Here is a 26,268-nt window from a genome sequence, read left to right as displayed (position 1 = left end):
TAGTGCTGGGCGGTATGACCAAAAATTTATATCACGGTATTTTTCAAAATTATATCGGTTTCACGGTATATCACGGTATTTTTTTTTTCATGCACAACTGGGTGTTAACCACATGTTCTAATGATTTGGAAAGGAATTGCTGCAGTAAATTGGCTTAGAATGGCCTATTTTACTGTCAAATCAAATCAAATTAATTTGATTTAGGCATGCTTTTCAAAGAAAAAAATCTTTTACAAATTGACATGGTAGAAAATATTTATTGAACATAAAAAACTGAAAATTTTTGTTGTTTCTGTTGTTTTGGTTCCACCTCCTGGAGAATGTTAGGTAAAATTCTTATGTGGTTACTTTTTGGTTGGCCAACGATTTATGTTTGTGGTGCAACTGTTACGGGAGCGGCCAGTCTATTTCCTTATATTACAACGCCGTTATTAATTGTTCATTTTTTTCCCACTTATTCCACCGAACACCGAAAGTGTTTTTTTGTCATTTTCGGCCGAACAATTTCGGTTACCGAACAATCGGTGCATCACTGCTGCTAAACAGTCCCCTCACAAACAGTGTCCAGCGGTGCTACGTTCCCAACGTTGTGTACGCTACTGTACATACTCACCGGTATTACGGTATATGAAAAATTCATATCAGAAGAAAAATAAACACCGGTATTCGGTATGAACCGGTATACCGCCCAGCACTCTATATATATATATATATATATATATATATATATATATATATATATATATATATATATATATATATATATATATATATATATATATATATATATATATACATATATATAACTGTATTACAGACTCTAGACCCAATAGCAAGACATACAACATAAAAAACAAATACATAAACACATACAAACATACTCTTATTCATGAGAGTCTTAAAAGGCACCCATACCAATGTTTCCATAGATATGATTGATATCTGACCGAACTGCACCTGGGGCTTGTGAGCTTCATTATAATACAGTTTTGTGACTCATCAAGTATGTATGTTACGATCTGTGTTTTATCCTGCACTGCTGGCTATAACACAAATTACCCCCCTGGGGGATGTTAAAGATAATCTTAATCTTGATCTTGAACCTAAATCCTGTAGCAGTGGCTATGTTTGAAACAGTAATAATATCCGAATAGAGGTGGATTAAACACGGTTGTATTTTTTGTGTGTGTTGCCAATGGAAGAATTAGATTTGGGTTTATTATCTCTGCAGAAAACATGTTGTATTATAGCTTCCAGTGAATGAGGAAAAATATTTAACGTTATGGACAAATTTTTGCAAATGAGAAAATGAAATGGCAGAATTGAACATGCCGCTGAAGTCCCTACTTACACAGCTCATCCACATGAGACATTTATAGTTAAGATATCTTTAAAAGTTGGGAGGAAACTGGATAAACAGAAAACTTACAGAGGGATGGGAAGAAGATTCAAACTCCACAGCTTTAATCCTGAAGTAGCCGTGGTGCTCAGGGCCTGTGGTTCAATATACCTTGTGGTGTACATATTTGGATCAATGTTTGACATTTTAAATTGTCAATGCTTCGCATTTAAATGCAACTCTGACGACCATTCACTGCATTGAAAACAAAGCAACCACCGGTGATGCAATGTACTTAAACTACTGTTTCTAAGCTCTAAAAAGCACTTTACGATGTGATTTTCGTTTACCCAGTCACACAAACACACAAACATCTCTGCTATTATATAAACACTAGATACAGCAGCACTTGGAATTTTGACCCTTGAAGACAAATTATTTTCCGATCTTACGGTAAATGGAAAAGTTTGAGACGAGAGAAGGCAAATGAAACGATGGTTTTGTTTTTATAAAGGGAAATAAAAGTATTCCTGATTTTACACTCAAAGTATTCTAAACTACAGCAACAAACCCCTGTCAAGCTGAACAGAACACACAGTTGTTTAAAGTTGGTTTTATTTTCAAATGTGCAGTTTTTAGCTAGAAAATTCTATCCTTGCATCCAAGCTTTCATTCTTTGCCTTCACCTCAGGAACAGGGCTGAGAAAGACTGGAACCAATCCCAGCTCAATATTTTTAAGATACAGGGTCAGCACTTTACACCAGGGCCGATATGGGCAGAAATATGTGCCACTAGAAACTGAATTTGAATCATTTATATTTGAATTTGAATTGCTCAACTTGAATTATTGCATTAAAAAACTGAATCTGAATCACATAATTTGAATTTGTATTGTTTAATTTGAATCATTGCATTAAAAAACTGAATCTGAATCACATTATTTGAATTTGTATTGTTTAATTTGAATCATTGCATTGAAAAACTGAATCTACATTCCGAAAAACTGAATCTACATTCAGCTCTCACAATTCAAATTCAGTTCTTGAAATTCAATTTCAATTCTACTGTGCCAGACATCCGGGTCTTCTGGAGGAACAGCAATCGAGTGCAGATACAAAGAACTCGGGTATCAGTCACGTGACGTTTTTTGTTGTCAGGGCCATCTGGAGGACCGACCGGGGACATTCCAGCCCCCCGGTCTCACACTCAAGGCACGCCGATTTTTTCCAGTGGCCAGCCGCGGTACTGCAACAAAAAATCCCATGTGGCCCAGAAAGCTTTTTTCCCATAGACCGCAATAGTAAAAGAGAAGCCTCTAAAACTGTTCACAGGAACCTCCAGCTGTAATCACCGTCAATTAATAATCTTTGTATTCTATATTTTTAAGTCATGGACTTTATACATACCCATACCTGCCATTGGGCTGTGAAAAAGAGGGAGATTTTCTGGGGTAGCGGTTGGAATGCTCCACTCACAACATCCACGCCCTGATAGAAACAAGACCACTTTTAATGAGCTTTAAATCCATAGCTACAATGGAATGTACTAAAATGTACCTCCCAAAATTACTCTACAGCCTTTTTGGAGCCAAATATGCTTAATATTAATAACAATAAAATACAATATACAATTGTACATACAAAAAACAATGCTGTCAATAATGTCATCTTCTAAACCACACACATACTGAATCACACACTGAGGTGGTGGTGGTGTGTGTGTGTGTGTGTGGGGGGGGGGGTTTCCTGGGTTTCCCCAGGTTTCCGGGGTTTTCTGTGTGGCCATTTCTCCTGCTTTTTCAAAAGGTGCAAAAAACACTTTTTGTCATCAACAACATCAACAACAACAACTTCCTCTGTTTTCCAGGCTACTGGTTCTTCACCTGAGCTGTCAGATGACAGCATTGTTTTTTGTTATTATTGTATGTACAATTGTATTTTATTGTTATTAATATTAAACATATTTGGCTCCAAAAAGGCTGTAGAGTCATTTTGGGAGGTACATTTTAGCACATTTCATTGTAGCTATGGATTTAAAGCTCATTAAAAGTCGTCTTGTTGGACTTCCGGTGACGTCATGAAGTGAATAGCAGCTTAGAAACTGTGCTCCGTCGGACAATACTTTTAAATCAGTGACAACAGTAATTGCCGTCCACATATCAGAAAGAATACACGATGTATTCGTCTACGAGACAAAAAGCTTCCAGCAAACAAGAAAATTCGAAAGAAAAAGATGATAAACAACGGAGGAGCCCCTCTAACGTCAGCTTGAATGCTGCCAGCCACACGAGCCACACGGACCAACACGAGCAAGGGTTGTTGGAGGAGCTGAAACAACTTCGAAGGGAAAACCAAGAGGGGCATAACCAAACCAAAAAGTCCCTGGACAGACTGGAACAAACAGTGGCAGACATAAAAGAACAAATGGGCGAACATGGAGAGAGAATTAAAAATTTGGAGGAACGGGCCGGCATAACTGAAGATACGGTGATGCGCCAGCAGAGGGCGCTCCGATACCTGCTTCACCGGGATATCGAACTTTCAGCCACCTGCGACGATCTCCAAAATAGACTAAGAAGAAATAATATCAGGATCTTTCAAATACCCGAGGGAAGTGAAGGAGGGAACATGGTGGGATTCGTGAAAGATCTACTGCACAAAGTGCTGAAACTACCACCAGAGCTGGATGTCAGGATCGAGAGAGCGCACCGCTCACTGCAATCCAAACCTACGGACCCGGCGGCTCCCCCCAGGTCCATCATTGTGAGATTTCTGGATGCTGCGGTTAAGGATGCGGTTATAAAGCAAGCATGGAGCCAGGGGCAGATCTTTTTCCAAGACAAGAGAATCTTTTTTGATCAAGATTACTCCCCTGAACTTCAAAAGAAAAGAGCAAAAGTCCGCGAAGTCATCAAGCAACTCAAAAAGAAAGGCGTGCAGGCAAATTGCATGTACCCGGCGCAACTGAAGCTCAAGATGGATACGGGAAATAAGACCTTCTCCACACTGACGAGGGCTGCGGCGGTGCTGAAGGACCTGGGAGTGGAGGTGCGATGTGGAGAGAGGGAACGGGTCGAGGAGGAATTAAAGGAGGAGTGGAGGAGCAGCGCAAAGAGGAAGGATCGGGGGATGTTGACGTCAGACCTGAAGATCTTTCTACAAGGAGAAGATTAAACCACCTTTAACTGCCAAGGTAGTCAAAAAAAAAAAAAAATGACTGAAATGCGACAGTAATTACAGTGATAAAGAGACAATGAATACATATAAGGCTAAGTCACTAGTGTAAAGATATGTATTGTTGTTATTTTATTTACAATTCATATGTTAAGTCCAGACGGATGCCGGTTGTTGTTTGTTTTGTTAGTTTTCACCATGAGTGGATTACACTCATTTAGACCTTTCTTACATTTAGGTGTAATATTGGTTTTATTTGCACTTTATGTGTTTTTTCCCACAGAGAGGGTAGGTCACACCTCTCTGCCCCAACACCAGCGGGGATCGGACACAGTTTGGGTTAAAACTCTGTGTTCGATTGGAAATTTGGAAGTTCGATTTTATTTTATTAAGGTTCTTTGTGTTTTTTTGTTGTTGTTCCCCCTGTCACACATAGTTGACCATAAATTGTTCATGTGCATACAGTCTAGGCAGAATTTTGTATATAACATACGTTTAAATACACAGACATGTAACTTTTGGTACAATCCAGACAATGACTTATTTGAATTTTGTTAGCTATAATATAAAAGGAATCAACAACCCAATTAAAAGGAAAAAGATCTTAGGGCAGTTAAAGAAAATGCAATGTTCTGTGGCGCTGATTCAAGAAACACATTTGTCTGAATCAGAACACTCAAAGTTAAAAAGAGAGTGGGTGGATCAGGTTTACAGTGCATCATATGGGAATGAGAAAAAAAGAGGGGTGGCTATCCTATTTAACAAATCTATGTATTATAATAATGAAAAAACTTTTCAAGATAGTGAAGGCCGCTATATTATGGTGGTTGGAACAGCTGCGGGACAAAAAGTAACTATTTTAAATATATATGCACCAAATGAAGACTGCCCACATTTTTTTATGAAAATTGCAGCTCTTTTGGCGGATGAAGGGGAGGGTATTATCCTAATCGGGGGAGATTTCAATTGTACATTAAATAATAAATTAGATAGACAACCCATAACAATGAAACCCCAATCTAAAATGTCAAAAGCTCTATTAAATATGATGAGAGAGCTAGGTTTAGTGGATGTTTGGCGCTATTTACATCCGAAGGATAGAGACTTTACATTCATGTCTCATGTACACGGTAGTTACTCAAGGATAGACTATCTCCTCACTTCAAAAAAGGACATATACAGAATAAGAAACAGCAATATAGGATCAATAACAATTTCAGATCATAGCCCGGTCACTATGGAAATTAATTTAGGGTCTAACAATCATTTTAAATTTTGGAGGCTCAATGTCTCATTATTAGCAGATATTCATACAAAAAGGGAAATTCAATTAGCTCTGGTTGAATACTTTGCCCTGAATGATAATGATACTGTCTCTCCTTCGGTGTTATGGGATGCAGGAAAAGCCACAATAAGAGGGAAAATTATATCTATAGGGTCGCAACTTAAAAAACAAAGACTAGCGAAACAACTTGAATTTGAGGATGAGATAAAAAGATTAGAGAGAGAACACAAAGAAAATAGAAAAGAGGAGACGCTCAAAAAGTTGAAAGAGGTCAGGTTGAAACTGGATGAGGTATTAACATACAAAGCAGAGGGGGCTTTCAGGTACATGAGTAGAAAATATTACGAAATGGGAAATAAGGCAAGTAGACTACTGGCTTTTCAGCTTCGAAAGGCCCAGTCCAGTCGCGTAATCCCAAGAATTAGACACCCAGAAAACAATCAGATTGAAACACACCCAAAAGAAATATCACAAGCTTTTGCAAAATATTATGAACAACTATATAAATGTCTGATCCTAGAATCAAAGACAGAGAAAATTAAGGGATTTTTAAGCCCCTTAAAAATGACCAAATTGACAGATGAAGAAGCGACAAAATTAGTGGAGCCAATTAGAGAAGATGAAATAAAAGAAACTATAGCTAAACTCAAAAACAACAAATCACCGGGAGTAGATGGTTTTACGGGAGAATATTATAAAGTTTTAGTGAGTGACCTCGCCCCGGTGTTATGTAAGGTATATAACTATGTTCTGAATTCAGGAGATCCCCCAGACTCGTGGTCGGAAGCTATTATCACAGTACTACATAAAGAGGGGAAGGATCCCTTGCAGTGTCCTAGTTATCGGCCCATAAGCCTTTTGTGTGTGGACTATAAAATATTAACGTCAATTATAGCAACCAGAATACAAAAATACATAAAGAAATTAATTAAACCGGACCAGACAGGATTTATTACAGGACGCCATGGAACAAGTAATATAAGGAGGGTTTTAAATATGCAGTCAATAGCAATTAAAAATAGACAGTCTTCGATGCTTCTCAGCCTGGACGCTGAGAAAGCATTTGATAGAATTGATCTGGAATTTCTTGAACATACGCTATTGGAAATGGGCTTTGGAGAAAAATTTACCAGTTGGATTCGTTTGCTTTATAAAGATCCCAAGTCGAGAGTGAAGATTAATGGTCATTGCTCTGATTTCTTCAGGGTGGAGAGGGGTGTGAGACAGGGAGACTCGCTGTCGCCGATCCTTTTCGCGATTAGCATTGAACCTCTAGCAGAGGCTATTCGCCAAAATGAAGAGATTCAAGGGCTGACGGATGAGGAGGGGTCGGTTCATAAAATAGCACTTTTTGCGGATGACATTTTGGTTATGATAAAACACCCACTTAACTCTATTCCAGCACTCATGCGTTGTCTTGGTGAATATGGGGAAATCTCAGGTTACAAAATTAATCAAAATAAATCAGAGGCAATGATGATCTCGGGAAATTGGCCCGTGCAACTAAATAATGTTGTCTCTTTTCGTTGGTCCAAGCAAGGATTTCGATACTTGGGAATTGTCATCACACCCCATCCCACGCAACTATTCAAAGCCAATTATGATAAACTACTTACACAAATAAGAGGTGACATGACACGTTGGGAGATCCTTCCTCTTTCTCTATTTGGTAGGGTTGAGACAACAAAAATGAATATACTTCCGAGACTCCTGTTTTTATTTCAAGCTTTACCAGTAAAAGTTCCAGTCTCTTTCTTCAAGACATTAAATAAATTGATCTCTAAATTCATTTGGCAGAACAAAAGACCCAGAATAAGACTGAAAACCTTGACCTTAGCAAAAGATAAGGGGGGTTTGGGCCTGCCCGATTTAAAAAACTATTATTGGGCTGCTCAGGTGGCTGCAATAGTGTCTTGGATAACGAAAGACGAGGAAACGGGTTGGGTTAAGATAGAGCAAAGTACGACAAAGGGGATCACATTAGGTGTACTGCCGTTTATTAGTATTAAATCTATTAACAGACTTAAGATTGAGAATGACTGGATCAAACACACCCTGAAAGTGTGGGATACAGTTAAAAAATGGTTAGGGGGCCCAAATTCAATCTCGAGAGCCATGCCGATTTTAGGTAATCCAGAGTTCCCCCCTTCAATAGGGGATGGTGGGTACCGAATATGGGCCAATAGGGGACTTATCACAATAAATCAATTATTTGATGGTACGGTGATTAAATCATTTAAACAACTTCAGGAACAATTTGGACTTGTATCAAATGATTTATACAGATATTTCCAAATAAGACACTATCTGACAAGCCACACGGAGAGAGAGACAGTTAGTAAAAGTCCAAATAAAATTGAACAATATTTTATTTCTATAATAGAGAAGGGTATCCCAAATAAAAAGCATGTATCTCAGATATATAAAAGAATCTCAACGGATACACAAAACACACTGAATATTAAGGAAAAATGGGAATTGGAACTAAATATTATAATCGAAGATAGTCTGTGGGAAGAATTATGTATGGACAGTCACAAGGGATTAAATAGTCAATTATGGAAAGAGTTTGATTGGAAATTAAAAATGAGATATTTTAACACTCCCCTGAATATTTCTTTGTTTGTCAAGACACCTTTGATTGAAATGTGTTGGAGGAATTGTGGAGGAATTGGGGATTACACACATATCTTTTGGGATTGTCCAATAATTCAGGCGTTTTGGAAAAATGTCGAAGCAGAAATAAAAAATATTGTCAAGGTAAATGTTCCTCTGGATCCTATAGTGTATTTGTTGGGAGCTGTAGCAAAGGAAACGTATAACGCAGAACAGCGATATATACTGCGGATTTTGTTACTGATTGCCAAGAAAATGATTACTGTGAATTGGAAGGACAGTAAATCACCGACAGTAACACAGTGGAAGCAGAGACTGAAGCAGGTATACATCATGGAACAGATGACCGCAAGGCTACAAATGAAAATGGACACTTTTGACCAAAGATGGGGAGATGTTGTGTTGTATTTGGATACTGATAGAAATGGATTGTAGTAAAAGAAGGGGAATTGTCTTAATAAGTAATCTTGCTGTCTGTATTAATGTCGACTTAATATGCACTTTTTGATTGTCTGTGTAGGGGGAAATGTTCTGTTATTTGTGAAAAAGGAAAAAATAAAAAGTTATAAAAAAAAAAAAAGTCGTCTTGTTTATCATGGCGGGGATGTTGTGAGTGGAGCATTCCAACCGCTACCCCAGAAAATCTCCCTCTTTTTCACATCCCAATGTTGGCAGGTATGGGTATGTATAGTTTAGTTTAGTTTAGTTTAGTTTAGTTTAGTTAAGGATCCCCATTAGAAGCACACAAATGTGCCTCTAGTCTTCCTGGGGTCCTGAACATAAAAATACAGTACAGTGCAGTCATACAATAAAAAAACGACAACAAAAACATTTAAAAAAAACAATTAATGTATAAATGTAAATGTATAAAGTCCATGACTTAAAAATATAGAATACAAAGATTAGTAATTGACGGTGATTACAGCTGGAGGTTCCTGTGAACAGTTTTAGAGGCTTCTCTTTTACTATTGCGGTCTATGGGAAAAAAGCTTTCTGGGCTCCATGGGATTGTTTGTTGCAGTACCGCGGCTGGCCACTGGGAGAAACCGGCGTGTCTGCTGAGTGCGAGACCGGGGGACTGGAATGTCCCCGGTCGGTCCTCCAGATGGCGCTGACAACAAAAAACGTCTCGTGACTGATACCCGAGTTCTTTGTATCTGCACTCGATTGCTGTTCCTCCAGAAGACCCGGATGTCTGGCACAGTAGAATTGAAATTGAATTTCAAGAACTGAATTTGAATTGTGAGAGCTGAATGTAGATTCAGTTTTTCGGAATGTAAATTCAGTTTTTTAATGCAATGATTCAAATTAAACAATACAAATTCAAATTATGTGATTCAGATTCCGTTTTTCAATGCAATTGTTCAAGTTGAGCAATTCAAATTCAAATATAAATGATTCAAATTCAGTTTCTAGTGGCACATATTTCTGCCCATAGGGCCGATGTCAATTTCAAAATTTTAGAACTTAATTGTAATTGAAAGATTTTCACTCACCACATTTCACACAAGTTTTCCTTCTTTTTTGTTTGGTTTAATTTACCATAAAAACGACCAAAACCTGCCATTATTAAAGAATACAAACTTATTGCTGAAAGATTTAGAGAAAATGTTTCAAATTTTTGCCCAGAAAAGTGCGTATGGGTTTTAATGGAGCCAACATTCTTTTTAATGATTCATCCTGGTTATGCAAAAACAGTTTATTGTCAATCAACAATGTACCACAGAGAAACTAGATGACGCTTGTAAGTTTCAAACCCTCGGAAGCAAATTAAACAACACTTCCATCCTTGCTTTTGTTTTCCCTCACAGTTCAGTGTCTGGAGATGACCACTAAACGGAAGCTCATTGGCCGGCTGGTGCCGTGCCGTTGTTTCCGTGGTGAAGAGGAAGTGATCTCCGTGTTGGACTACTCCCACTGCAGCCTGCAGCAGGTCCCCAAAGAAATCTTCAGCTTCGAGAGAACTCTGGAGGAGCTCTACCTGGACGCCAACCAGATTGAGGAGCTACCGAAGGTAAAACTCATCTACTTTTCCACCCTCTCCTGCTCTTTATATTTGATTTTTTATCTGAAAACAATGTAATTAAGTTTGTTGAGGTATCTGCTGGAAAATCTTAGGATATTCATAGAGACTCATCCACGCACTGCTTCTCACGACCAGTCTGTAGTACTCATGCGTCAACTGAAAGCTGAACATGTCCTGCTCTGTCATCCCAATGGATGATAGTGAATAGAAAATAAATCCTTTATGGTCACAGTTTTTCTCCTGATTAGTGCATTAGTACAAAAACGAAAAAAAAAAACATCACATTTCTCCAGGTTAAGAGTCTGGATGTCATTCTGGACAGCACCTATGTTTCAAGTCCCATATCAATAATGTCACTCGGTCAGCTTACTTTCATTTAGGTATTTCTTGCCTGCGCCCGTCACTATCCTCCTCAACTGCTGAAATTCATTCCCTGGTCACATCCCATTTAGATTATTGTAATTCTCGCCTCTTTGGTTTGCCTGCCAAATCCACCCATAAACTACAACGGGTTCAAAACTCTGCTGCCCGTGTCACGACTGGAACTCCCTCCATCAGTCATGTAACAGCCGTTCTGCAGCAACTTCACTGGCTCCCCGTTCAACGTCACATCATCTACAAAATCCTTCTCATCACTTTCAAGGCCATCAACACTCATGCCCCTCCCGATCTTTCTGAAGTCCTTCACATCAAAATACCCGCCAGATCTCTCGGGTCCTCTTCCCACCCGCCTCATCCTCCAACCAGGTCGCCTGGTTACCATGGGCTCGAGAGCATTTAGTCGCTCAGCCCCCCCCACCATTGGAATTCCCTCCCATGTGACATCCAACACTCCACTTCTACTTAGGGCTGGGCGATATATCGAGATTTTAATATATATCGATATATTTTCAAACGCGATATGGTACGAGACAATATCGTTTATATCGATATAGGTTTTTTTTTAAATGTATTTATTTATTTTTTTAATTATGATTTTGATATAGCTTATTTTGTGACAAATTGATTTGAATGTTTATTTGAGATTTGCACAAATGTTTTGTTATTTGCACAACTGTCAACTTCAGTGGAAAAGTCTGCCTGTTACTGTCTACATTGTATTAATTGCACAGTGTATTTTAATTTAATTGTTATGCAGGAAAGGGATATTTGTTTTATTTTATTCAAGAAGCATTTTTATTCTATACATGCAGGCAGTTTATTTTTATTTCATTTGTTTTATACATTTTGATATTGTGCAGACCTCTGTTAATAAAGGAACCTGTGTGACATTTGGCACGTGGCATTGTATTAAAACTGACTGTTTTTTTAAGGGTTTGCCTCAGAAAAAAATGAAGCTAACAGAGATGCTATGCTATAATGCTTTGGGGGAAACCCCAATTATGTCACAGAAAAGATATCTATATATATCGAGTATCGCCATTTAGCTAGAAAATATCGAGATATGACTTTTGGTCCATATTGCCCAGCCCTACTTCTACTGCCATTTTTTAAATCCCGGTTGAAAACGTGTATGTTCCTGTCCAGCTAGCACGAGTCGGCTACAGTGCGTACGGGGACACGTGGGTTGGCAGAGAAATGGTGGACTTTATTGGTCGCCAGACACACACACACGCACGCGGTAACCGTCGTTTCCGGGTCTCCGTTTCACCTGCGTCTCCAGGGCCCGCACACTACTGAAGTACACAGGCAGGTAGAGAGATTGATTAGACGCACCTGTGCACAATCAGCTGTTCCAAACCGCGTCACCTGTGCGCTACTCCCCCGCACTCCCTCTCTCCCCCGCAGACCACGCCCCAATCCTACACCCTGCCACAGCATCCTTTTAGGCCCCGTTTACACGTTGCAAAAACGGTGGTGTTTTCATGGGTTTTGGCCGTTCGTTTACACGAAAACGAAGCTCAAATTCACCAAAAACGATCATTTCTGAAAACTCCGGCTAAAGTGGAGATTTTCAAAAACCCCATTTTCACGTTTGCTTGTAAACGGACATTTAGATGTCAGAACGTCACATTATGCAACATAAACATCACCAGCATCATGTGTGCCACCTGTGTTTACAATTTATTTGGCCACCGTCAATATTTTCTTGTATTTTAGCAGTTTTATATTCTAACGTCACACTTAAAAGTAACTCCACTTCTCTGTCACTCCAAACGAAAGACTCTCGTTCCATCTTGGAAGTTACTCGTGTCATTTGTTGACGTTTTTTTTCCAGGATTCTGATTGGCTAGCATGACTTTATGCTTCTCGTTACACTGCCCCCTGTAGGTTTGGCTGCTCATAGCACCTTAACAGCGTATTTATGCAGGTTTGTGTAAATGATGGTACTTTTCAAAACGTAGAGGGGGAAATATCCGTTTTTGTAAACATGGCCTTAGACTCTCTATGGAATTGTTCCATCCCTGGTATCCCTTATCATTGTTTTATTGTTTTTTTTTTAATACTGTATTTTATTGGTGCTTTTTGAGTTTTTGATGGACTGATTGCTCTTTTAACTTTCTACGGTGACCTTGAGTGTCTACAAAGGCCCCCCTAAAAATAAAACAAATTATTATTATTATTGTTACCATTATAAAACAAAAACTGAATCAGCAATACACCATATACTGTACATATCAAGCATGAAATACAACTTAATTTTTATAATATAACTTTTTTTGGTAGTTTTTACTTGTGTCACAGTGGTGGAGCACATCATTAAACATTAAATATGTTGCAGTCTTATTGTTAAGCTGAGTGTGGAAGACAATGTTTATGAGTCCTGTAGTTCTTTCCATGAAAGTGTTGCAGAGTTTGCCTGAAGGCAGCAGCTGAAATAAGTTATGTGCTGGAGCCTGAACATCATTTATACTGTTTTTAGCTCTGTAGAGGTAGCTGATTTGAGGAATGAAGGGTTGCTTTTTACTTAAATCAAAATGTTTCTGTCTCTCATATAAATGAGACAACCACAGAGTGAGCTTTGGCAGTCATGGAAGCGATCATTTGCGTTGGCATACACCCCTCTGTTCAGTTGTCTATCTCAGGAGCAAGTAAGGCCCATCTTTGCCTTGACAACCAAAGCACTGCTGCAAAGCTTGCTGCTGCTCAAAAAAAAGAAAAGTACCTTGAATGCATTCTTTTGTTGTAAGTCGCTTTGGATAAAAGCGCCTGCTAAATTTATGTAAGACATGTAAATACTGACAGGGTATATAAATAATGTGCAAATCACACTCTTATATTACAAACACTCCAGTTTATCAGAAATGTAGATGTTTTTAAATAATTTTTTAAGTCAAATGTTTCCCCGTTTTGCCTGATTTGATCTCAGCTTTTTGAGTCCAGTTTTTATTGCCTCTTCTTTTTCTGTTGTTATTATTATTGTCGTCATCATTGTTGTATATTTATAGTGGAACTGCTCTGGACAGCAGCTGGGCCAGTTTAGAGACTTTATCCATGGTGATGTAATAATGCAGGATGTGGTTTTTCATTGTTTTTGCAGCACTGGTACATCAGATATTGTTAGGCTCATCTGTGCTAAAATATGCCATCCATCCATCCATCCATCCAGGAACATGGAGTCCAAATTAGATCTATATTGTGTGCAGTAAAGGTTGTAAAAGGCTGTTTAAGACTAGATTTGTTTGATTATTATATGAACCATGGGATGAAAGAATATGTCATTTCCTGGTCATGTATTGGCATCCTTGGCTGTCAGAGATGCTCAGAAGCCCCTCTTTAGGCAGGACTGAGACAAAATGCTCTCCTATATTTCAAGGAGAATTACAGGTGCTGTTTATAAGAAGGATGTCACATATATTGATATCCTGCCCTGGTTATATGACAAAGATGTTGAATTGGATTTCTAATTTTAGCTTGCATGGAGGAAACCATCTAATAAGGCTGTGTGAGAGAAATTGCATTTAACTGAAAGAAAACATGTGCCAGGATCGTATAGGCTTTTCACTGACTGGCTTTTACTTAAGTAGTACCTCTTCTCCTGTGTGCATGTGAGTCAGTGTGAGTGAAGAGGCCCGGTGTGACCTGTTATCTCAGAGCAGACCATGCCTGTGATAAGCAACGTAGCTATTTACCTGAAGATGAAGATGTTGCAGTGTAAATGTGGCTATATCTTTGCAGGTCAATACAAAATAGGTCAAAACAGGTTGATACAAATGGATTGAATATTTTCTTCAACAGACAGAAATACAAATTCTGTTTGTAGTTACTCTCACTGGATGGAGTGATTTAGTTCCGCCATGGCATTCATTTTGTAGAAATCCCTCCACCTTGATGTCCACTTACCAAAATATGCAGCTCTGTGCAAATAATACTGGTCCAGTTCTGTGTCACCTAAAAAGGCAAAGCACTGTTACATGTTACTGCTCTCAGCATAGGGTATAGAAAACTGGATATACAGTCACTCACCACTACAAAAATGAAAGTGCCAACCACATTCTGCATGTTTCATGTGCTACAGCAACAACTGTAAGAGTTTATTCCCCTGCTTGCAACCCAGATATATCAACCACAGAGAAGATCTGGTGCATCATGAAACATGTTAAAGGAGAACCAAGGTTGGGAATTAACTTCTATGCCCACCTGCCACCGTAGCATTTATGGAATAATACAGTACAGTACATGTAGAACCAACAAAGCACCAAATTATCCATATGAGATTGCGTTTTACTTTTCTTATACATTATTATTACCTTTTAATCTTCATAAAACAATTGCAGTTCCTGTTCAAAGAAAAAAAAAGCTCTCTTTTTTGTATCATTGATATCTTTCTAGGTTTCTGCTCACTCTGCACCTCTTTTACACCTTTTTATGTAACACCACTTTGCAAAAATTGTGATTTTTATTTTTTGAGGAGTGGGATTCACTCAGAAAGATTTTTCTTTTGACTCTTCATACATCTAGTTCTTTTTCTTCATAAAGGTTTTTTTTTTCATGATACTATGCCTGTAAAAATGCTATGTATCATTTTTGAGGTCTTTAGCCATGGAAATCATGAATTTGAAATGAATGAATCAATGAATTTGCCTCCTGATTACAGATTTCTGTGTCGGCCGGAAAATGTTATTGTGTGAATATAAATGACTAAAGCTTGGCATCGACATACTACAGGGTGAATTAGTGATGGAGAAATGTGGCCGTATCTGAATGATGTCTGGAAATCTGTGGCCATGAGATTTGGAAACTGATTCGTTGTCACAATCTTCACCACAGGGTTACTATCATGCTTACACAGTCACATTTAATCACATTTAATTTTATGTTAATTTTGGATAAATAATAAAAATGTCCTGCGATCTTGTTAGTTTAATAAAAATGTCATAATTATTTTTGAATGTCATTTAATTTGGCTCCTTTACGTGCACTGTCTGGAATACACAGTTGCCCATTAAGTTGGAATAAAACATGTTTTTACCTTTCCTCATTAAATGATTGTAAATGAAAAGCTGATTGTTTCTGAAAACAACATTATTCCAACTTAATGGTTGAGCCTGTATTTTAAAGCAAATCAAAGTTGTTCTTTCTGCTGTTATCATCTTGGTTTTTACTTTACATTACATTATACAACATTTAATAGACGCTTTCATCCATAGCGACTTACTACAGAGGAATACAATCAGGCCACAGTAACATAGTTTATCTTCAAAGTCGTGCCCACAGCCTTCCATCCATCACCTTTACCCAGTTAATTACTAGTCATGGTCACCGGGGTCTTCTGGGGTCTCAGCTCTCTTTGAGCAAAAGGCAGTGGTACGGTGGACTGGTTGCCGGTCCATCACAGATAAACAAGCACACACTCACTCCTACAGGCGATGTAAACTTACCAGTTAACCTGACATACATGTTTTTGGACTGTTGCAAAAAACCAACCTCGGCACTGGGAGAACATGCAAACTCCACAAGGAGTATGGTGCTTCTTTATGTCATTTCATTCTCGACTCTGGTGACATGATATGTTCCGTTATAGACGTAACTGACGTTTGCATAGACGTAACTGACGTTTGCATAGACGTAACTGACGTTTGCCTAGAGTAACTGACTTTTGCATAGATGTAACTGACGTTTGCATAGATGTAACTGACGTTTGCATAGATGTAACTGACGTTTGCATAGAGTAACTGACGTTTGCATAGATGTAACTGACGTTTGCATAGACGTAACTGATGTTTGCATAGAGTAACTGACTTTTGCATAGAGTAACTGATGTTTGAAGCGATGTAACTGACGTTTGCATAGAGTAACTGACTTTTGCATAGATGTAACTAACGTTTGCATAGACGTAACTGACGTTTGCATAGACGTAACTGACGTTTGCATAGACGTAACTGACGTTTGCATAGATGTAACTGACTTTTGCATAGATGTAACTAACGTTTGCATAGAGTAACTGACTTTTGCATAGACGTAACTGACGTTTGCAGCGACGTAACTGACGTTTGCATAGACGTAACTGACGTTTGCATAGATGTAACTGACGTTTGCATAGATGTAACTGACGTTTGCATAGAGTAACTGACTTTTGCATAGACGTAACTGATGTTTGCATAGAGTAACTGACTTTTGCATAGACGTAACTGATGTTTGCAGTGACGTAACTAACGTTTGCATAGATGTAACTGACGTTTGCATAGAGTAACTGACGTTTGCATAGATGTAACTGACGTTTGCATAGAGTAACTGACGTTTGCATAGATGTAACTGACGTTTGCATAGAGTAACTGACGTTTGCATAGATGTAACTGACGTTTGCATAGAGTAACTGACGTTTGCATAGAGTAACTGACGTTTGCATAGACGTAACTGATGTTTGCAGCGACGTAACTGACGTTTGCATAGATGTAACTGACGTTTGCATAGATGTAACTGACGTTTGCATAGAGTAACTGACTTTTGCATAGACGTAACTGATGTTTGCATAGAGTAACTGACTTTTGCATAGACGTAACTGATGTTTGCAGTGACGTAACTAACGTTTGCATAGAGTAACTGACTTTTGCATAGATGTAACTGACGTTTGCATAGAGTAACTGACGTTTGCATAGATGTAACTGACGTTTGCATAGAGTAACTGACGTTTGCATAGAGTAACTGACGTTTGCATAGACGTAACTGATGTTTGCATAGAGTAACTGACTTTTGCATAGACGTAACTGATGTTTGCAGTGACGTAACTAACGTTTGCATAGAGTAACTGACTTTTGCATAGATGTAACTAACGTTTGCATAGAGTAACTGACTTTTGCATAGATGTAACTAACGTTTGCATAGACGTAACTAACGTTTGCATAGACGTAACTGACGTTTGCATAGACGTAACTGACTTTTGCATAGATGTAACTAACGTTTGCATAGTGTAACTGACTTTTGCATAGATGTAACTGACTTTTGCATAGACGTAACTGACTTTTGCATAGACGTAACTGATGTTTGCATAGAGTAACTGACGTTTGCATAGACATAACTGACGTTTGCATAGAGTAACTGACTTTTGCATAGACGTAACTGATGTTTGCAGTGACGTAACTAACGTTTGCATAGAGTAACTGACGTTTGCATAGAATAACTGATGTTTGAAGCGAGGTAACTGACGTTTGCATAGACGTAACTGACGTTTGCATAGAGTGACTGATGTTTGAAGCGAGGTAACTGACGTTTGCATAGAGTAACTGACTTTTGCATAGATGTAACTGACGTTTGCATAGACGTAACTGACGTTTGCATAGACGTAACTGACATTTGCATAGATGTAACTGACTTTTGCATAGACGTAACTGACGTTTGCATAGAGTAACTGACGTTTGCATAGAGTAACTGACGTTTGCATAGAGTAAATTACCTTTGCAGCGACGTAACTGACATTTGCATAGATGTAACTGACGTTTGCATAGAGTAACTGACGTTTGCATAGAGTAACTGACGTTTGCAGCGACGTAACTGACGTTTGCATAGAGTAACTGATGTTTGCAGCAACGTAACTGATGTTTGCAGCGACGTAACTGACGTTTGCAGCGACGTAACTGATGTTTGCAGTGACGTAACTGATGTTTAAATTTAAATGGAAAACTAACAGTTTCCACGTTCTTCTCTTTTAGCTATATATAATATAATAACATATAACATTATTATAATACATTCTCAGCATATCATGGAATGTATGTATTTCAGTGCTCTAAGCGTGTTTTCATGAATGTGATTACGTGATTAGGAATGTCTTGAAATTTGCTATATTTTTTTCTTCACAGGACACCACTCTCAGTGGTTTTGCTTTTACTCTAGTGTGTGTATTTTTACCCCCTGAGGGAGCACCGTATGGGGGAGATTAAAATGTGCAATATTCATAGAAAATGCAGCTAAATGGACCAGCTTTTCTACATCATTAAGTGGCGCATGCCTGAAGCAAACTTTATATGTTCTGTCGTTTGTGGCTTTTTACTTAAGGTCTGGATGATTTCTTTTTTTTTTTTTTAGCTGTTTATAAAATTAATTTGTCTTTGTGGTTTCTCACAGCAACTCTTCAACTGCCAGGCCCTGAAGAAGCTGAGCATGCCTGATAATGACCTGTCCAACCTGCCTACCACCATCGCCAGCCTGGTTAACCTCAAGGAGTTAGACATCAGTAAAAATGGTAACAATGTCATCTAAATATAGGAGGAAAAGTAGGAATTCACTGCTTTTCTTACATCTCATTAACACTTCAGAAGATATTCATGAACAGAAAAGAATTGTAATTACAAAGGAAGGCATAGAGCTTTCTTCACCTATTCAATCGTTTAGGTAGTCTGGAATATAGTTCAAACAACTTTAATAAAACACAGTATAATACCATCTTAACACCGGCAAAAATAGCTAGACCTCATGTCGTCTCACCACATTTCCTCTGACGGTCTAACAGGAATCCAGGAGTTTCCAGACAATATCAAATGCTGTAAAGGCCTGTCTGTGGTAGAAGCCAGCGTCAACCCCATCACCAAGTAAGACAACAACATGCATCTCAAAACTTTACCCGCAGCATGTTTCTTTGGGCTTTGCAATGATCATGGCAAATGAGAGCAATTCTTTTTAAGATGAAAAAAAGAAAGAGACTGAGAAATAAGTTGCAAATTATTCTGAGCACACGGCTTCTGGATAATAGCCTCGGGGGGGAAAAAAACACTTCCTAAACAAGCCTAAAAATACATTTTTATTACGCACTTTAATTTTGGTTAATCTATGGAGAATATGGAAGACATAAAAATGTGTGTTGACAACCAGTTTGATGGAATTCGCTTCAAGATGTGAAGGATTTCTTTTAAAGACTGGAGTGAATTTTTCTCTGCTAGTGCTTAAGAGTTCAGCATGGCTCTTAAGTACAGACCCAAATGTCCATAATTTACAGAAATCCTTAAAAGTTTAGATGATCTGCAACAGTTGTTTGTAGCTGCAGACGTACACCATGCCCCCCTATGCTCTTGTCCTATTGGCTTCTATTGCTCAGTTGAAGATCTTCATACTTCTAACTACTCTACTAGGGTGTTAGACGAGTTATATGCAGCCCAACAATGGTTAGCTGTTTCTGACGAGGTTGTTACGGGGAAATTGCCTGTTTTATTCTATTAAAGCGATTCTTCTTCACTCTTATATTGCATGTCCTTGTGTTTTCTTTATTTTGTTCAGTTTTTCTTGAACTATCTTTCTCTTTATAATCCAGACTCCCCGAAGGTTTTACACAGCTCCTGAATCTGACCCAGCTCTTTTTAAACGATGCCTTCCTGGAGTATCTGCCCGCTAACTTTGGCAGGTAAAACCATGCGTGTGTGTTTGTTGAGACTCTAGTGGCGATTAGTGCCTGATAAAAATGTACCGATTTATGTAGAGTACCTTTTAACTCTTAAATCACAGACTTTATACAGAACATTGGAAAACCCCTCCAAAATGTCACCTGTAGGTTGTTGAAGAGAAGCTTTTCAGACCTATGGGTGACACCATGTCACCAGGAACTGACTCTGCCCAACTGGTTTCCCCAGAATGTGCAAATGTACGAAACATGCAAGCTTAGCAGCCAGATGGAATGAGCCCACTTTAACTAAGTTACCAGTTACCTGTCAGTTCTCCACTGGGGGCGTCAGTGGAACTTGATTTGCTTTTGAAACCAGTCCCTAGTGGTCATTCAGAGAACTGCATGTGACTTAATGTTGATGACTGATTAACAGCCTAATTAAAAGCCAAATACCGTTTCTTGGTTTACCTGACTGTAACATGAAGAAAATGATTTTGTATCATGTTATACATGATGTATTACTGCAGAATATGCGTGGTGACACAGCCAGTAATTCATTTCTGTTTTTGGGGCAAGAGCGTTAATTGATTCCTCACCAATTTTTCATTTATTCAGTTATTTTTGGTCTGAATTTCATTACTTCTGAAAATAAATTTTCCGCTCTTTCTTAAAACCTAATAGTTTACTTTTTAGTTATGAACAGTTCAATATATCTGTTTTGTTTTACCGGTTTAATAATTTTGTAATTTTAAAAGGGACAGTTACTGAGCGGTAACTGGACATAAATAGTGACAGACACCATCAAATCACAACATGTCCAAGGTAGTTTTCAGCTGTAGTGCTGAGAAATGATATAATTACTATTATATCATTGTCATTAGAAATGAATAACAGACTTTGGCACCAAGTTCAGATTTGATGAATTAAGTGGGGTTCATTATCCTTGTTTCATGTTATTTTCCTTGACTGTTGCAGCTGATAGAGGACAGATAAACAGAATTAAGACTTGGCTTATGTGCCTTCTGTTTTTCAGACTCTCCAAACTACGGATCCTGGAGCTGAGGGAGAACCACTTAAAAACCATGCCAAAGTAAGACAAGCTACCATATGTGTGTTTGTAATGGAGCTTCATCCTTATTCTGCAACTCACACACGTGTACACATCAGCCTCCGGAGCGTGGTCTTGCCTTTCCAAGCGCACAGATTGAAGCTGTTTATCCTTGGTTCTTGAATACTTAACATAAGATAAGATGAGATAAGATAATATAAGATCAACTTTATTTATCCCAAAGGAAATTGTTGAATATTTCTGAAATGCATTAAAATGTTAAGCATTCAGCAGTGGATTGTAAATGGGGGATTATGCTGATGCTTTTTGAGCAGTCAGAACATAAAAGAACAGTAGTTTTCCAAAAAAGATAAAGATGATATAAAAATATGAAAAATGTAGAATATTTGAAGTAAATCTGTGCCCTACCTCAACATGTACTCTAAAATTGGTCAGCATTTGTTCTTGTGCACTTTCTTAAGGACTCTTTTACTTTGAAACTGCTGTTTTGTGGCTAAACTTTACTTTCTATTGCGCAAGCACCTGTTAGAATCGTTGTGGGTTTACCTTCATCGCAAAAACATTACTTGTCTGTTGACTTTTGCTGATAACAGTCATGCCATGAAAGATTTAAAAGTGTGATATTTGGTTCTCTGTTGATACTTTATTTAATAAAACATAAAGGACAACTATCAAACTTAATGTTTTGCTTTGAACGGAATCATTAAAAGGGTTGTTTCTGTCCAAAATCTTTTCTCTCAGGTCCATTCACAGACTGACACAGCTGGAGAGGTTGGATCTGGGTAGCAATGAGTTCTCTGACATGGTGAGATCAATTTCCGTGACATTTCAAAGGTTAAAACAGTAACTAATTGAATAAGAAACTGAACTACTGAAGAATCTAAAGCTCTTATCACACTGCCAGTAAAGGGTGGGGAACGTTTGCTTTTACTTTGTGCCTCATCATCCTGTTTGTAAGGTATGTGGGTAAAATCGGGGGTCAGAGGCAGTGAAGCTTGTCATGAAACATAATGGACTTGTGAGTACGAGGGAGACCGCACAATAGAATAAGCCACTCTAGATAGAGGCGCTGCTGTCACTGTACTGATTCTGTAACGCCAACATTCAACCATAAAGATGAACTCTAATGCAGTGTGAAAGAGCTAAATGATAATCATATGATAAGGTCGCCTTTTTCTCCACAATGCAGTCCAATCTTTTTTAAAAAGGGATTAAATTTTTTCAAACTTAAAATAGTCCTGTATGATAGTATGAAGCTGAAACACTAAAGATTTAATAATCATAAGTCACATATACTATTTTAAACACAGAACATTGTAACGAAAGGAAGTGAGAAATGTGAGCACAACTCATCCAAAGGAGGAAATAAAAGTCAGGAACATTTAAGATGTCTCACTTCAGAAGACTCCTCCCTACAAGACCCAAGTGTTGCATGTGGTAAATCCTCTATAGATGAGGCGCAGGTTAACCTGATGGAAGAAGGAGCAGGAAAAGAGGAGAAAGAAAGCACTACGTGGGGCCAAAACGATATGATTTCAAATCCAGACAGGAGATTGACTCTTCTGCATTCATACTGTACAACAAAACATTGATGCTTCTTTGTGTCATCCAAAAGAAGTTTCACTGATGTGATATTTTGTCACCTTGCATCTGGTCTCCATAATCAACCGCTACTTGTTTTTTTTATGTTGATTGATTTTTATGAAATTTAGATGTTTTGATATGTTAGAAACTGGATCTCATGGTAATTGCTATTTAAAATAAGTTGCTGTGACCTGATCTACTGTGCAGACTTACTGAATAACCACAGATTTGATCGTGTCACATACAAACGTTTTAGTGTGTGAATTTGCAGAAAATATGCAGACTCACAGAAGTCAATTTATCTCAAGCAAATGAACTTTGATGAATAATACACTGCACAGGCTTAATGTCCACACAAAACATTTTAAATGTCAGAACAAAGCAGGTGACAGGCAAAAACTTGCAACAACAAACAACAAAGGCACAGAACAGAGCCATGATAGAAAGGTGAGAGGGCATGGTGGGAGAAGAGCAGTTTCAGCATTATTTACTTTCACCAATCTTGGTATGAAGACGTCGTTAACCTTTTTTTTTTAAATATTTTTTTATCCCAATTTTTTTCCCATTTTATCACCCACTGCTCCTACCTAAGTGACAGTTCTGGGCATTGCTCCCTCTACCAACCCCGGGAGGGCGCTGCACTGAGCTCAAGTCTCCTCCTTACTTGAGGAGTGAGCAGGCCGCTTCTTTTCACCAGAGGGTGGGGTTTCTCCATAGCGCGTGGAAGGATCACGTTATTCCCACGTTATTCCCCACCCCATCTGGCCAGAGGGGGCATGTATAACCCAGGACTGCTGCATGTTTTTGTGAGGGTAGCTCACATTAGCTACCCAAGGGAACACAGGGAGAACATGCAAACTCCACACAGAAAGGCCCTTTCGCCAACCCCACCCAGGGTGAAGAGGCAGGAAAAGAAAAGTTTTATCCTTGGCTAGTTGCCGCAGGGGAAAAAAGCTGGACTTGATCACTGAACTAGTGTGTGTATTAAAGGTACAGTTGATGTCCAGTTTTATACCTAGGCTTGTTGCTTTGACATGTTTGCTTAAAAAGCCCATGTCGACGTGCAGTCTTTATGTCATCAATGCACTCATACAATTGTTTAGCAGGGTAAGCTTTTTCATCCTGCGGTGGAATATAAATGGAATGAAATTCCATGTTTTCGGAGAACTGATCCGAGCGGAAGCAAGTATAATGAAAAAAGAATAGGGCCGAGAATAGAACCCTGAGGCACTCCGCATGTGAGAGGTTCCCTGGAGGACCCTGCAGCTCCAAGACGGACACAAAGTCTCCTCTCAATTAAATAGGATCTGGACCAGGTTAACGCAACCCCCCAAATACTCAGCTAGCTTTCCAGGCGAGACAGGAGGATCTGATGGTCCACTGTGCCAAAGGCTGCTGTGAAATCCAATAAAACCAAAACAACACAGTGACCAGCATCTGTGGACAAAAGAATGTAATTGAAAACCCTCATCAGAGCTGATTCAGCACTGTGGCAGGTTTTATATCCAGACTGGAGCACCTCAGGAATGTTGTACTCTTCTATAAAAGTTATCAACTGGTAGTAAACAATCTTCTCAAGAAGCTTAGAAAGGAAAGGGAGCAAGAGATGGGCCCAAAATTTGAACTTTTGGAGGAATCTAAGCCATGCTTCTTAATCAGTGGTGTTACTACCGCATGCTTAAAACTTGGGGGTACAATCCCATTGACTAAACTGCCTTTAAAGATATTGAGCATGTAAGGGGCCAAGGTAGAAAAAGGCTTCTTTTAAAAGATGAGGTTGGATTGGATCATTAGGAGACTCAGTTAACGTAATACGTAGCTGTTTAATATGAATAGCTATATAATTGCAGTTTTATTTGTTTTTGCTGCATGTGTTTAGTATTTGATCATGTCTATTCCTGTTTTGCATGTTAGCCAGAAGTGTTGGAACAGATACACAACTTGAAGGAGCTGTGGCTGGATAACAACTCTCTACAGTCGATACCAGGGGTAAGAGCGTCACAGGGATGACAGTTTAACATCTACCCCTTCTGAAAGACTTTTATCTGTCTATTTTTGCGCTATAATTTTATTTTTTCTCTTCCTCACCCTCCCCTGACTGCAGTCTATAGGGAAGCTTCGTCAGTTGCGGTACATGGACCTGGCTAAGAATCGTATTGAGACATTAGATACGGATATTTCAGGCTGCGAGGCCTTAGAGGACCTACTGTTATCCTCCAACATGCTGCAGCACCTCCCTGACTCTATAGGTACGTACACAAGCACCATGCTCTACTAGCTACTAGGGGTGTATCGGTACACAGAAGTTATGGTTTGGTACGTACCTCGGTATGGGGGTCACGGTTCGGTACAACAGGAACAAAGCAACAGCTATGTGTAAGACTAGTGTTTTTTTAATTTATTTTGAATGTATGTGCAGGCCAGCTGACAGTCTTGCCTGGGCTCGGGACAAAATAATCTAAGATGGGCCCCCCTGCGCCCGGATCTCTCCTTCTCCCTCTTCCTCTCCTCTCCCTCTGCTCTTCAGGTTTTTATACAAGCTAATGGACGTTAACATTAGAGCTAGCCAGTTAGGTTAAGTTACAAGGCTGGTAAACGTTGGCTGCGCTGTTTCTTACCTTGCTCTATGCTGACTTTATTAATTCCAGCTTCACCGTCACCACCCTTTTTAAAATATTTGTGTAGAGAATCTCTGAGGCCTCTATTTTCTTCTTCTCTTTTCTCTTCTTTTCTGAGCACCAGACTTGTGCTGACCGGACATTTTGACCATTCTAATGGTTGAATTAAATGATAACATCAAATTTTGATCAGCGGCCAAAACATTTTTGTGTTGGGGGTTCTTGACCACAAGGACAGTTAGGAAGAAAACAAATAACAAGCTTTTATGTAACTCAAATACTACATATTTTTTCCACAAATAGGCATGATTCCATAATTTAATGAGAATAAAAAAATAAATAAAAAAAATAATGAGGGCCCAGTTCTGGGCCCCCCACCTACCCTGGGCCTGGGACAACAGACCCGTTTGTACCCCCCCCTATCGGCGGGCGTGTGTATGTGTATAATATTTCCATACTGGCAATTGCTTCTGTGCTTTTTTTCTGGCTCCGTCTGTTTTCATCTTAAGGAGCTGCTTTTGAACAGGGGGCATAAGTTTTTGCACACGTCTTTTCCCTCGCGTCAGTGATTGGCATGTTGGGGTGATGCCTTCTTATGTGCGTTAGCATGTTTGATGTATTGCCAGTAGCACCTCAGTGAAACAACACCGACAGACGGTCTTTGTCCGGTCCACCACGTGTGCCATCCCTGTTATATTGCACTGGGAAAACCAAAGTGTTTTGAACAAATATGTTTTTCCTCATCTTTTTCAACTCATTCGCGCGATTTAAACGAGGCCAGCGGCTCTTCTAACTCCACACTC

General features: G+C 38.9%; 1 protein-coding gene across 11 annotated transcripts in view; it reads left to right on the top strand.

Moving 5' to 3' along the window:
• lrrc7 (leucine rich repeat containing 7) overlaps window positions 1-26,268 on the top strand; it is a 117,684-nt gene that overhangs the window by 48,391 nt on the left and 43,025 nt on the right. For all 11 annotated transcript variants that reach the window (XM_061738645.1, XM_061738644.1, XM_061738647.1 and 8 more), the window contains exons 2-9: window positions 10,226-10,428; window positions 18,946-19,063; window positions 19,331-19,409; window positions 20,126-20,215; window positions 21,228-21,284; window positions 22,005-22,068; window positions 24,762-24,836; window positions 24,952-25,096. In XM_061738645.1, the coding sequence (XP_061594629.1) occupies window positions 10,226-10,428; window positions 18,946-19,063; window positions 19,331-19,409; window positions 20,126-20,215; window positions 21,228-21,284; window positions 22,005-22,068; window positions 24,762-24,836; window positions 24,952-25,096 (831 nt within the window). The remainder of the gene's footprint in view (window positions 1-10,225; window positions 10,429-18,945; window positions 19,064-19,330; window positions 19,410-20,125; window positions 20,216-21,227; window positions 21,285-22,004; window positions 22,069-24,761; window positions 24,837-24,951; window positions 25,097-26,268) is intronic.

Source organism: Cololabis saira, chromosome 13 (genome assembly GCF_033807715.1).
Source record: "Cololabis saira isolate AMF1-May2022 chromosome 13, fColSai1.1, whole genome shotgun sequence".
Taxonomy (NCBI): Eukaryota; Metazoa; Chordata; class Actinopteri; order Beloniformes; family Belonidae; genus Cololabis; species Cololabis saira.
The sequence above is the reverse complement of the archived record's forward strand: the minus strand, read 5'-3'. Positions and strand labels throughout refer to the sequence as shown.